The sequence below is a fragment of the Lutra lutra genome, chromosome 4, assembly GCF_902655055.1.
Source record: "Lutra lutra chromosome 4, mLutLut1.2, whole genome shotgun sequence".
NCBI lineage: Eukaryota > Metazoa > Chordata > Mammalia > Carnivora > Mustelidae > Lutra > Lutra lutra.
The window spans coordinates 103,715,169-103,727,921 of NC_062281.1; the positions used below are offsets into that span (position 1 = coordinate 103,715,169).

The 12,753-nt window shown below is 44.9% G+C and overlaps 1 protein-coding gene and 1 pseudogene across 5 annotated transcripts in view; both read right to left on the reverse strand.

Annotated features, from left to right (window-relative positions):
• Positions 1 to 12,542, reverse strand: part of ELAPOR1 (endosome-lysosome associated apoptosis and autophagy regulator 1) — a 71,392-nt gene extending 58,850 nt beyond the window's left edge. The window contains exon 1 of one of the 5 annotated variants that reach the window (XR_007126667.1): positions 12,153 to 12,542. Coding sequence is in view for 4 of the 5 variants with exons in the window: in XM_047726231.1 (XP_047582187.1) it covers positions 12,153 to 12,305 (153 nt within the window). In the remaining variant the exon portion in view is untranslated. The remainder of the gene's footprint in view (positions 1 to 12,152) is intronic. The other 4 variants (XM_047726231.1, XM_047726232.1, XM_047726234.1 and 1 more) reach the window with 4 other exon arrangements.
• Positions 1,548 to 8,124, reverse strand: LOC125099084 (60S ribosomal protein L29-like; annotated as a pseudogene).
• Positions 12,543 to 12,753: the final 211 nt, after the last annotated feature.

Below are 12,753 nucleotides of genomic sequence, written 5' to 3' on the forward strand. Positions count from 1 at the left end.
AGAGTTCTGTGGGTCTTTTTAAAAATGCTTTTAATAACACGTGTCAAATCGAAGGAGAAGAATGGGTGATAACCTCCCATTAGGGTTCTCAGATTTAAAAAGATTTTGAAAAGCACAGAGCTAGGAAGTATGAAAAATATGTTTTCTTTTGGCAGCTGTCAAGCACTAACTATAATTATCAGTTCTGTGCTTTATCTGGTATGACATAGAAGGAGAGCTTAGGAAGAAATGTGACAAACGGCACAGTTTTTATCACTTTACTAGAGGAATGATACAGACTGAGGAAGAGCTCTGAGTTGGACCAAATTATTTTCTGAAAATCTGGCAGAATTAGCCATCAGGCCCATCTGTCCTGACTGGGAAAAGCTGGCAGCTTGATAGAGCCAACAGGCTCTGCAGACCGGCCCTCCGGGTCTCCGTGATTCCTGGGGGAGAAGAGAGTGGCGGCGGCCCTCCCAGAAAAGGCCTCCCTCCTCCATCTGACTGCAGATGGAGAAGGCTAATGCTGTCTTTTAAAATCCATGTTCCCAACCTGGCACACCTCTATCAAAATGCTAAACACTTGGACTCTTTGACAGCCTCAGACAAGTTGCCTCAGTACACATAGGACAGTCACTGCAGCTCTGTTACCATATAAATGACTGGAATTGACCTAGTCATCAAATTTGCTTTAGCAAATAGCGGCGCATGTTTATCACAAACCACCATGGAGCTGTTAAAAATAAAGATGTGGATCTGTAGTAAGAAAAACAATAAAATACAGAACAGGACACATATTCTGATCTAATTTGTAGAGAAGGTGAAAAAATAGATGTGCTTGTAGAGGCACAAGATATTTCAAGAAGAATATCGAAGCAGGAGCTGACAGAGGTTAGCCTTTGGGGACTTGTGAGGGGCGGGGAGGGGAACCTTTTACTTCTAGGCTTCTACCCTTTGCACAACTGGGGCTGACACGCAGAAAATAGCACGGTGGGGAAGAGCCCAGCCGCTTGAGTTCCTGCTCTCTTTCCAGTCAAGTAACCTCTGGCAGGCTAATCTCTCTGTGGCAGGCACTGGGAAATTAGAAATGATTAAAATGTACAAGAATACCAGCCCTCACAGAGTTTATATTCTAGTCAGAAAATATGGACAATTAAAAAAAAATGTTGTGTGTGTGTGTGCACACAGATGTATGTATGTAAACTACATGCCGGAGGGCCTAGAGGGCTGTGGGAGAGAGTGGAGCAAGCAAGAGGAGAGGGATGGGGTGGAATGGAGGTGGGGTGCCTACCTCACAGAGTTCTCATAAGGACCAAATGGGTTCCTGCCTGTAGGTCACTTGGGGAACTCAATAAATGTAAGCTATTATTATGGGCATATATTACCTTATGATGGAAAGATAAATAACAATTTTTAAACAAACAATGCCCTCCGGGACTTTTGCTTAAGATATTTTCTTTTAATAGCTTTGAAACTTCAAAATGGGGATATACATTTCTCATTTTGCAAGTGTAAATTGATGTTGCCCAGCCACACTGGCCTTCTCTCTGTCTCCTAGGCACAGACTCTTTTTCTTTTCTTTTTTTTTTTTTTAACAGATCCTGCCGCAGGTTTATTTGTACAAATAGCACAGGAGGACACCAGCCCCATGTGGATAGAAGCCCAGGGGTCATACCAGTCCTTCTTTCCTCACACTGGCAGACAGAAGCCTCTACACTGGAGCCTTTGTGGAGGCCTGAGCACCTTTGGGAGTCTGAGCTGCAGCAGGACCTGGAGCTGGAGCTGGAGTTGCAGCGAAAGCCTGGGCCTTGGCTTGAGCTTTGGCCTTGGACTTTGGCCGGCAAAGCCTGAGACCCTTGGCAATGTGGGCACGAGCATGTTTCCCGAGCTTGGGGTGAGTGATGTAGGCATGTCTATTGAGCTTGCGGCTGCCGCCCTTTAGGATCTTGGGCTTGACCTCCTTGGGCTTGACGAGGGCCTTGATAGCCTCGGCACGTGCACTCATGGCCTTGGCGTTGTTGGCCTGCATCTTCAGGCCCTTCTTGTGCTTCTTGGCAAAGTGCATGTTCCTCAGGAACTTGGGGTCTACCCCCTTAAGAGATTCGTATCTTTGGGACCAGGGTTTCTTGATGCCATTTCTGTGCCATTTTCATGACTGGTTGTGCGTGGCGTGGTTCTTGGACTTGGCTATGTCTGCCCCGAAGCCCGCGGCTCCCGAAGCGCCTCAGACTGGAAGAGAAAGCGGCACAGACTCTTTCCTGCCTGCAAGCTTATCCACTCCTTTTCACCTGCCAAACTTCTCCACAGCTTTCATTCAGCTCTCTGCTTAAACCCACTCCTCAGAGAGGCCAGCTGTCACCTTCCCCATCTACCATCTAGGGTAGATCCACGATCTACAGTTAGATCTCCTTGTCATATCTTCTGCTTTTCTTTCATATCATTGAACCGAATTTGCAAATCAATTGCATTGGTTATTTGGGAGTATCAAGTTGCTTTCCAAGCCCAGTTCCTCCCCAGGGCCATTTACACGGGGAAAGGTGAAAGAGGGGAGAGGGGAGCTGGAGGCAGCGTGGCCAAGAGCACTGCTTGCTGGTGGAGGGAGAAGAAGCTGAGAAGCAATTTAGAAAAAGACTGATGTATAGGGATTTGTTTGTATTGCTTGCTATAGAATGAGTAAGAGTCTGTCCCTCAGTTGCAGTAATAGCTTCGAGAAACACTCTAAGGTCTCTTGGGAGCTCTAGGTTGGGTCCTTCTTGAAACAGGAGGGGTCCTTCAGCTAGGGGCCAAGCAAAAACAAAGGGGTGTGTGTGTTGCTTACCGCCCCATTTGTCAAGTTTGAAAGGACTGACATTATTGCCAGAGATATGAGAAAAGGTGAGGACATGCAGAGTTCATGGAAAATAAAATTGATGCAATTTCCCCAAAAGAGAAATTGGATAATAGGGAGCAATATAAAATATATGTGCTCTTTGTGGGGCGCCTGGGTGGCTCAGTGGGTTAAAGCTTCTGCCTTTGGCTCAGGTCATGATCCCAGGATCCTGGGATTGAGCCCCGAGTCGGGCTTTCTGCTCAATGGGGAGTCTGCTTCCTCCTCTCTCTCTCTCTGCCTGTGTCTCTGCCTACTTGTGATCTCTGTCTGTCAAATAAATAAATAAAACCTTTAAAAATATATATGTGCTCTTTGATCAAGGAATCTTCATGTATGGAATATAGCTAAGGAGTTAACAGGATAACAATTGAGCAAATGTTTACAAATATATATGCAAAAGCATTCATTTCAGTATTGTTGAGAGCAATAGGATTTAGAAGCCATCTGAATTGGTTGGTTAAATAGATTATATGCTATACATGCTACAGAACTCTATGTAGCCTTTAAAATGATGAAGTTAGACCTATATTTATTAACAGATAGAGATGTCTTTTGCAAATTCTTGCATAAAAAAAGGGTTATGACACAGCATGTATGATATGATCCCATTTATGGAAAATTATATATTTATATCTCTACTTTTTTTTTTTTTTTAAGATTTTTGTTTATTTATTTGAGAGAGAGGCAGTGAGAGAGAGCACGAGCAAGGAGAAGGTCAGAGGGAGAAGCAGACTCCCCGTGGAGCTGGGAGCCCGATGCGGGACTCGATCCCGGGACTCCGGGATCATGACCCGAGCCGAAGGCAGTCGTCCAACCAACTGAGCCACCCAGGCGTCCCTATATTTCTACATTTAAGTGTAGAAGTATAGAAAGTCTACAAGTATAGAAGGAAGTCTGGAAATATGCAACAAAGTGTTTATAGTGATGTTAGCCAGTTATGAAATTTTGGGTAAGTTTTGCATCCCTGTTCACATTCTATACTTCCTGATATTTTAGAATAAGAATGTACCATTGTTACAAAAATAATAAAGCTATTTAAAAATAGTATTAATATGCCAAAAGGGAATAAGGCAATCTGGAGCTCAGTCCCATTCCTCAATTTTCAAAAAGCAGATCATAAAACAGTAACAAACACAACATTAAGCACTGACTCTACGCTATGCATTTTGCAAAACACTGTAAGCATTATTTTGCTTAATCCTCCCACCAATCCATAAAAGATATAAATTATCCCCATTTTCCAAATGAAAAAATTGAGAAGAAGACAGGTGAGTATCTTGCCCAAAGGTCAGTTGTCACGGCCAAGTCAACACCGACCACAGAAACCTGCGAACCACATACAAGGTTTTAAAATTACCAGTAAGCACATTTGAAAAAGTATAGAGACACAGGTGAAATTATATTTTTCGGGTGAAATTAATTTTAACACTACATTTCAAATGCCATCAGCATGCAATATTATTGAGATGTTTCGCATTCATTTTTTCTGTACTAAGTCCTGTTAGAAACTTAGTTTCTTTTTTTTAAGATTTTATTTATTTATTTGACAGACAGAGATCACAAGTAGGCAGAGAGGCAGGCACAGAGAGAGGAGGAAGCAGGCTCCCCGCCGAACAGAGAGCCCAATGAAGGGCTCGATCCAGGATTCCGGGATCGTGACCTGAGCAGAAGGCAGACACTAAACTGAGTGAGCCACTCAGGCACTCCAAGGAAATGGATTTTTAATTTTATTTAATTTTAATTAAAAGTTAAAGTTAGGGGTGCCTGGGTGGCTCAGTGGGTTAAAGCCTCTGCCTTCGGCTCAGGTCATGATCCCAGAGTCTTGGGATCGAGCCCGCATGGGGCTCTCTGCTTAGCAGGGAGCCTGCTTCCTCCTCTGCCTGCCTCTCTGCCTACTTGTGATCTCTATCAAATAAATAAATAAAATCTTAAAAAAAAAAAGTTAAAATGCACACTCAACTCAGTCATTGAAAATTTGTCATCTGTGCTTGGAACTACTTGGGTATGTGCACCTACTTTCTTTCTTTTTTTTAGATTTATTTATTTATTTTAGAGACAGAGGGTGCAAGTAGGGGGACGGGCAGAGGGAGAGGGAGAGAGGAAGATTCCCTGTTGAGAGCGGAGCTCTCTGGGCTTATTCTCACCACCCTGAGATCACAGCCTAAGCAGAAATCCAGAGTCGGTTGCTTAACCAACTGAGCCGTCCAGGGGTCCCCATCTACTTTCTTAACCAGAAATTTAATGAAATCTAAATAGAGATCCAGTATTTTTTATGAAAATTTAGCATCTGAATTGAGTCATGCTGTCCAGGGGTCCCCATCTACTTTCTTAACCAGAAATTTAATGAAATCTAAATAGAGATCCAGTATTTTTTATGAAAATTTAGCATCTGAATTGAGTCATGCTGTAAAGTGTAACACACATACCGGACTTGGAACAGAAACTTAATTTCTTAGTTAGGAACTAAGTTTCTGGGGCACCTGGGTGGCTCAGTGGGTTAAAGCCTCTGCCTTCAGCTCATGTCATGATCCCAGGGTCCTGGGATCGAGCCCCGCATCAGGCTCCCTGCTCAATGGGGAGTTTGCTTCTCCCTCTCCCACTCCCCCTGCTTGTATAGCCTTCTCTCTCAAATAAGTAAATAAAATATTTTTTTTAAAAATCCATTTCCTCAGCTATACTAGCTGCATTTTCATTGCTCGATAGCCACACAAGGCTAGTGGCTACCATATCTGGATACCACAGCTCCAGACCCTTACCTGCTATGCTCTCTTCCTTCTCTTTGCCAAATTTTACCAACTTTGTCCTCAGAATAGCTTTCACATCTACTCTTTTTCCCTTTCCAACACTCTTACCCCTGTTAAATTCTTATTATTTACTACTATAAGACCATGTTAATTATACTTCCACTAAAAATCTAGAACAGCTAACGTTTATTGAGTACTTACTATGCACCAGGAACTAGTCTAAGCACTTTATATGTATGAATTCACTTGACTGTCATAATATAGTAATCAATTAAGTGGACTTTATTAATATTCCCATGGCAATGATGAAGAAGCTGAGGTGTGAGGACATTAAATAGCTTCCGCAAGGTCATGCCATTACTGAGCAAAGGAGCTGGAAATTGAACCCACCCCACTCCATATATCCAGACCCCACTGTACCATTACTCTGCCTCCCTCTCACAAAAACATACATAAAATTCATAATTTGAATTCTAGGAGTAGAGGTGATTTTTACTCTCTTCTTCTTATTTATCTATTTTTTCCCAAGTTTTCTGCAAAGGAAATGTGTCACTTTTACAATTTTTAAAGTTTTTCTTTTTTTTTTTTAAAGATTTTTATTTATTTATTTGAAAGAGAGAGAGAGAGAGTGCACACACAAGCAGGGGGAGGGGCTGAAGGAGAGGGAGAAGCAGACTCCCCACTGAGCACAGAGCCTGACATGGGGCTCAATCCTAACGACCCCAAGATCATGACCTGAGCCAAAGTCAGACACCCCACTGACTGAGCCACCCAGCTGCCCCTAAAGTTTTTCTTTGAAAGTAAGGCAGATTGGGGTGCTTGAGAAGCTCAGTCAGTTGAGCAACTGACTCTTGATTTCGGCTCAGGTTATGATCGTGGAGTTGTGAGATTGAGCCCTGCACTGGGCTCCACACTCAGCTTGGAGTCTGCTTGAGATTCTTCCCTTCTCTTTCTGCCCCAGCCCCCATTCTCTCTCTCTCTCAAATAAATAAATAAAACATTTTTAAAAATAAAATAAAGTAAGGTAGATAATGATCAGACTGGTCCAATTTTAGTATACTCCTACTCCCCAACTCCCCAAAAGCCTTCAGATCTCAAATATCTATTACTCATTAGACCTCTCTGATAGCAACTAAAACCAGCACATCTCACAACCCTACAAGAGTACCTAGTGAGGGATGCCTGGGTGGCTCAGTCGGTTAAGCAGCTGCCTTCAGCTCAGGTCGTGATTCCAGGGTCCTGGGATTGAGTCCCACATTGTGCTCCCTGCTCAGCAGGGAGCCTGCTTCTCCCTCTCCCTATGCTCCTCCCGCCTGCTTGCGCGCTCTCTCTCTCTGTCAAATAAATGAATAAAATCTCTGGGGGGAAAAAAAGAGTACTTCGTGACAAAAGGAGCCTTTCAATTTCCCCTCTCTACCAAATATGGCAGGATGTTTTAAACATTCAAGCTTAGTGACTCCCAACCAAAGGAGTCACTTCAAATCTTTTTTTTTTTTAAGTTTTTAAAAATATTTTTAAAGATTTTATTTATTTATTTGATAGAGAGACAGCGAGAGAGGGAGCACAAGCAGGGGGAGTGAGTGAGGGAGAAGCAGTTTCCCACGGAGGAGAAAGCCAGATGCAGGGCTCGATTCCAGAACCCTGGGATCATGACCCGAGCCAAAGGCAGAGCTTAATGACTGAGCCACCCCGGTGCTCCTACGTTTTTAAATTTTTATTTAAGTAAGCTTTACACCCAATGTGAGACTCAAACTCACAACCCCAATTTCAAGAATTGCACGCCCCTCCAACTGAGTAGCCAGGTGCCCCAAGTCACTTTGTTTTTTAATTTTTTTAAAAGATGTATTTATTTATTTTAGAGAGAGACTGAGAGAGCAGGAGGAGGGAGAGAATCTCAAGCAGACCCTCTGTTGAGTGTGGATCAGGATGCGGGGGGCTTGATCCCCCAACTCTGATATCATGACCGACCAGAACCAAGAGCCGCAAGTTCAATCAACTGAGCCACCCAGGCGCCCCCCAGGAGTCACTTTAAATCTTAGGCTCCCGGTGAAATATTTCCTGAAATCTCAAGGGTCCTGAATGTTTTCTAGACCTACTCATTTCCCTGTGGAATCCAAACTTTGAATAATGAGTTAGAAGCAAATACAGGAGGAAACATAAAAGGTCCGAAGCTATGATCATGCAGTGAAATACCATGCTGGGATCTCAGGACTTTCTCCCTCCTGGTAGAGGGACTGATCAGGGGGAGTAAGAACTGTGAAAGTCCATCACTCTGCTCCTAAAGCTGTTCTTTATACATCTCCCGCACCCACTCAAAAACCCTGACCAAAACCCATGGCTTGCCCCTCTCCTTCACCCTACACTTAAAGTCAGTTGCCAAACCCTCTAACCTCTACCTTCAGCATATTTTTCTCATCTACACCTCTCCATGTGTCCCACTGCCACCTGCCAGCACAGTCCTGCTAGCCTCCTCCTTGACTGATCTCCTTGCTCCCACCTCCCTCTCTTACCTTCTTTGCTTTCCTCAACCATGTTTACTTTTCATTCCTATTAATCCGCACTGAGAAGGCTGCTATCTCTGCCAGAAATCCTTCAGGGATTCTCCACTTCAGATTTCTAACTTTCCAGGCTGGATTTCTATTGTCCCCCACACCTACTCCACATTCCAACCTTATCTCCTATTGTACTCACATGTACTTCACATTTCTGCCGCCTGATCTACTGGCAATTCCCAGGATCCCTTGCATTTTCCTTGTGGACCTTTCTGCAGGCTCCCCGCTCTATCCAATCCATCTCGGCCCATTGCAGTCCTCCTGATTATTCCAGAACTAGGTCAAGTGCCAACTGTTCAAATATGTTTTTTTCGTCTCCTATTCAACTCTGTATTGCCACTCCTGCATCGCTTACCATATGTTAACTGTGCGTTATCATTTATATATCCTTATTTGTGTACTTACTTTTCTGCCTACCCGTATTTCTTAAGCAACTGTGACATGTCAAGGGTACGCACTGGGCCTTTTGCATGTGTTATCTAACTTAATTTAATCCTCACAGCAGCCTTGTTAGAGTAAGAATCATGTGTATTACCATTCCCATTTTACAGATCAGGAATCCAAGGCTGCAAGAAGTGAATTAACTTGTCGGATGCAACATCCTTACTAAGTGGCAGAGTCATCCCTCACTCATCCAGTTTTATTACAATCCAGGTGCGCCAGATTCCCAGGTCCTATGGACTTCCCAGTATAGATTGGGAAGTCCCTCTGGGGGCAATTAGCACTGGAACCTCAGGACAAGGCAGATCTGTTAAAGAGGGTTTTCTGCTCCTCTCTCATTTGATGTATATTCATTGTGTTATGGGAAATGCTCCCTTGGCTCTCAGTCAGCACTCTGCCCAGGCTAGCACAGGGCTAAAGAAATGATTCATGAAAACAAATACCATACAGGATGCTTAGTTCCACTGGTGACCTTGATTATTGTAAAATTGTGTAAGCAAAGGCACGCCACATCCCAGCACAACTTTAGCAATCCATAACTCCCCGTTCTCTGACACCTCAGTTTAAGCCTCCTGCTAAATCTCTCTGTTTCCTGGGGCACCTGGGTGGCTCAGTGGGTTAAAGCTTCTGCCTTCAGCTTAGGTCATGATCTTAGGGTCCTGGGATGGAGCCCCACATTGGGCTCTCTGTTCAGCGGGGAGCCAACTTCCTCCTCTCTCTCTGCCTGCCTCTCTGCCTACTTGTGATCTCTGTCAAATAAATAAATAAAATCTTTTAAAAAATGATTAAATCTCTCTGTTTCCTGATTAGATCCAGAGGGGTACCTCAGATTTCAGAAACAAGGCTGGAACAGCACTGCTGTCATATCAGGTTGGCCTGAAAAGATTCCCCGCCAGTAATACCCAACATGGACTCACAGGGAATTCATATGAAGATTAAGAATAGAGAACAGTTAGTCTACCCTGAACTGATTTTTCACCATTTGGGTTGGAAGCCCCCAAACTTGTTGAGTCAGTTCATATTGCCAAATGAAGACTGTTGTAACAATGCGTTTATTCTCTTCCTTATTATTTGGAGTCAAGGGTGTCAGCAGCCACTGTTTGCTCAAGGAAAGTCTAAACAGAACTTGCAGGGACGCCTGAGTGGCTCCATTGCTTAAGCGTCTGCCTTTGGCTCAGGTCATGATCCCAGGGTCCAGGTATTGAGTCCCACTTCAGGGTCCTTGCTCGATGGGGAGTCTGCTTCTCCCACTGCCTGCCTTTCCCCTTGCTCGTGTTCCCTCTCTCTCCCTGACAAATAAATAAATAAAATCTTAAGAAAAAAAATAAATAAACGGGACTTGCTGACGCCTGTGGCCAACTCCTAAGTCACTTTGACTTTGGCATGGGGTATGGATCTAATGGTAATGAAGCTGAAAAGGAAAGGGGGTTAGGTAACTCTAATTTGTGTTTGATTTTTATGGTTTTGGGAGTTTTTTGTATGTGTATTTTCTCTTTCAATACTCAAAGCAATCCTTTTTGTGGTAGGTGTTATTGAAACACCCATTGTACAGATCCAAAAACTGTGTGGTAAATAACAGGTAGAGACTAGACCCCTGGTATGTTGAGTTGCACAGATAACACTGGCCCGAGCTCAGGCTCTGCAGTAAGACCTTTTGCTTAGGCAAATGGCAGCCATTTAAAAAGGAGTAAATGCAAAAATTTGTGCCCAAGTTAGAGGTCTCAAGCATCAATATTCTTCCTTCCCTCCAAAACAAGACGATACAAAGTGCTTAATTTCTCAAATGTCTCACATTTTCCAGAGTTGACAAGATCTCATCAAGAAGCAGTAGTGGAACTGTTAAGATTCTTACCTTCCACTCAGAGGAGACTCCCATACTGGATTCTTAGGCAAGGGTGCTTGGTTGAACTAGGTATCTCAGTTGGTTAGGCCACACACCACCAAGCCACAGTCACTGAGAAGATCATCCTGTTCCTAGCCATCTTTAAAACAGGTCATAAAGGGGCGCTGGGAAGGCTCAGTTGGTTAAGCATCTGATTTCGACTCAGATCATGATCTCAAGGTTCTGGGATGGAGCCCATAGGGACAGGCTCCCTGCTCAGCAGGGAGTCTGCTTCAGCATTTCCCTCTGCCCCTCCCCCTGCTCATTTGTATGCGCTCTCTCTCTCTCTCAAATAAATGAATAAAATCTTAAAAAAAGAAAAAACAGTTCATAAAGTGGCTGAGTGAAAATGTAGACAGTCCAGGGAAGGTCATCATTGGAACTGATAAAAAGTTATCAAAAGTGCCACTGACTGGGATCACTTGTGCCATATTCATGAATGAAGTACAAAATTCTCTCTCCTTCCCCACCCTTCAGTTCTTCGTGATCTGTTTTGTTGTAGACAGTCTAATGGATAGAGCACCTTCATAATAATATATTTCCATATGAGAGAGGGCTGCTTTTACTAATCAATGAACACTAACAACTCATAAAAAGTATTTCAATCTCTCAAAACCCTAGCTAAGTATGACAGTGGAGATTCTTTTACAGGGCTAAACTCTTGGTGTATTATGAAATCTTTCACATCTCACAGAGATAACAGAACAACTCTTATTTTACCTTCCCCAGTGCAGTTCTTGTTGCCGTCTCTGCCATATGGTTAAAAAAGCTTACCCAGAGAACAACCAAATAATGGTATTTCAAACCTATAGAAACTACTGAGTTTTGCTACTACTTAATACCTTTGTGTATTCCTCCAAAAAGAGTGCTCAAAGGATTTTTGGTGGGAAGACATTCACTGCGTATTGTCTGAATTGTGCTGGCAACCTTTTAGAAACACCTTGAAAAAGACTTGTGACATATGTCAGCAGAAGTCCAGAGAAGGAAAGCAGAGACTGGCGGAAAGCGAGATATTACAGACTCAAAGTCTGGTCAGAGGGGTTTGTGGGCTGTCAGGTACACTAAACAAAGCACACTGGGGGAGGCAAAGCACTTAGCAGCCCGCAAGGTAACTGGATGTTTAAGAAGGAGGGGAGGGGGAGAGAGGTGATGGGTTCCTTCAGTCCCCTTGTCACATCTCCCACCTTCACACTTATTTGAAACCATAATAAAACCACAAGGATGCCCGCTTTTCTCCCCTACTTTCCTCGGCCTTCCTAACTCCTTTCTTACCCCGCTCTTCCCTCTCACTTTCCAATTTGCCCCTCTGTACATAATCTTTTTGTTTTCAACTACTTTAAGGTATTTTATTGCAGCTGAAAAACCATCCATGTCTTCTTCTTTCATTTCCGAGCCCAGGGACCCAGGTCCTTCCTGGGCTCCTTGGAGCTGGGACCTTCTCCTCTGAGCTCAGCAGCCCAGGCTGTGAGGATGATCTATTTCATGAGTCCTCCAGTGGGCTGGCCTCTCCATGACGCCAGTCCGCTCCTCTTCCCGCCCCTCCACCCCCCCCCCCAACCCGCCTCATCCCCAAAGAAACCTAAACTCCGTGGCCTCTGAAACTGTCTGTGCCTGGGTCCCCAAGGTCTCCGCCAGGATCCAAGATTTGTCTGACCAAAGTGGGGTCAAGTCGGGGAAAACAGTACCTCTTTACAGGCGTGAAGCTCCGGTCCCGCTCCCTGGGTCACCTGGAAGGCGGTCCCAACCCAGAGCAGCAGCCGCAGAAGCCGGAGTGTGCGCCGCTCCGTTCTTCCCCTGCCTCCCGCAGAGAGATGGAGGCTGCGCCCCGTCTCAGCCATAGCGTTGTCCTGCGCGAGCGGCAGCAGCGGCTCAGGTGCTGCGGCTGCTGCTACTGCTGGCAGAAGGCGGAAAAAAAAGGGGAGGGAGGTTCACAGGAGGAGGATGCAAGGGGCTGGGCTCGCTTCAGTCACCTCCCTGCGGCTACGCCGAGGCCGCCCATCCTTCCTCCTCCCTCCTTCCTCTTCTCCTCCTACCCACGTCGCCTTGGCAACCGCCTCCTCTTTCCCTCCGCGCGGGTGGGTCAGGGACCACGCGCTCCTCTGCCGCTCACCTGCCGGTCGCCATGGCAGCCGCCGCCGCTGGCGCGCGCCGCGTGAGAGTGCGCGCGCCCGGGTCTGCAACCGGCCCAACAGACGGGCCAGGGTCGTGTAAAGAACGCAGTAGAAACATCCTACAAGCCAACGCCACCAAATTCACGTTTTCCATTGCTCTTTCGGGTCATGGGCC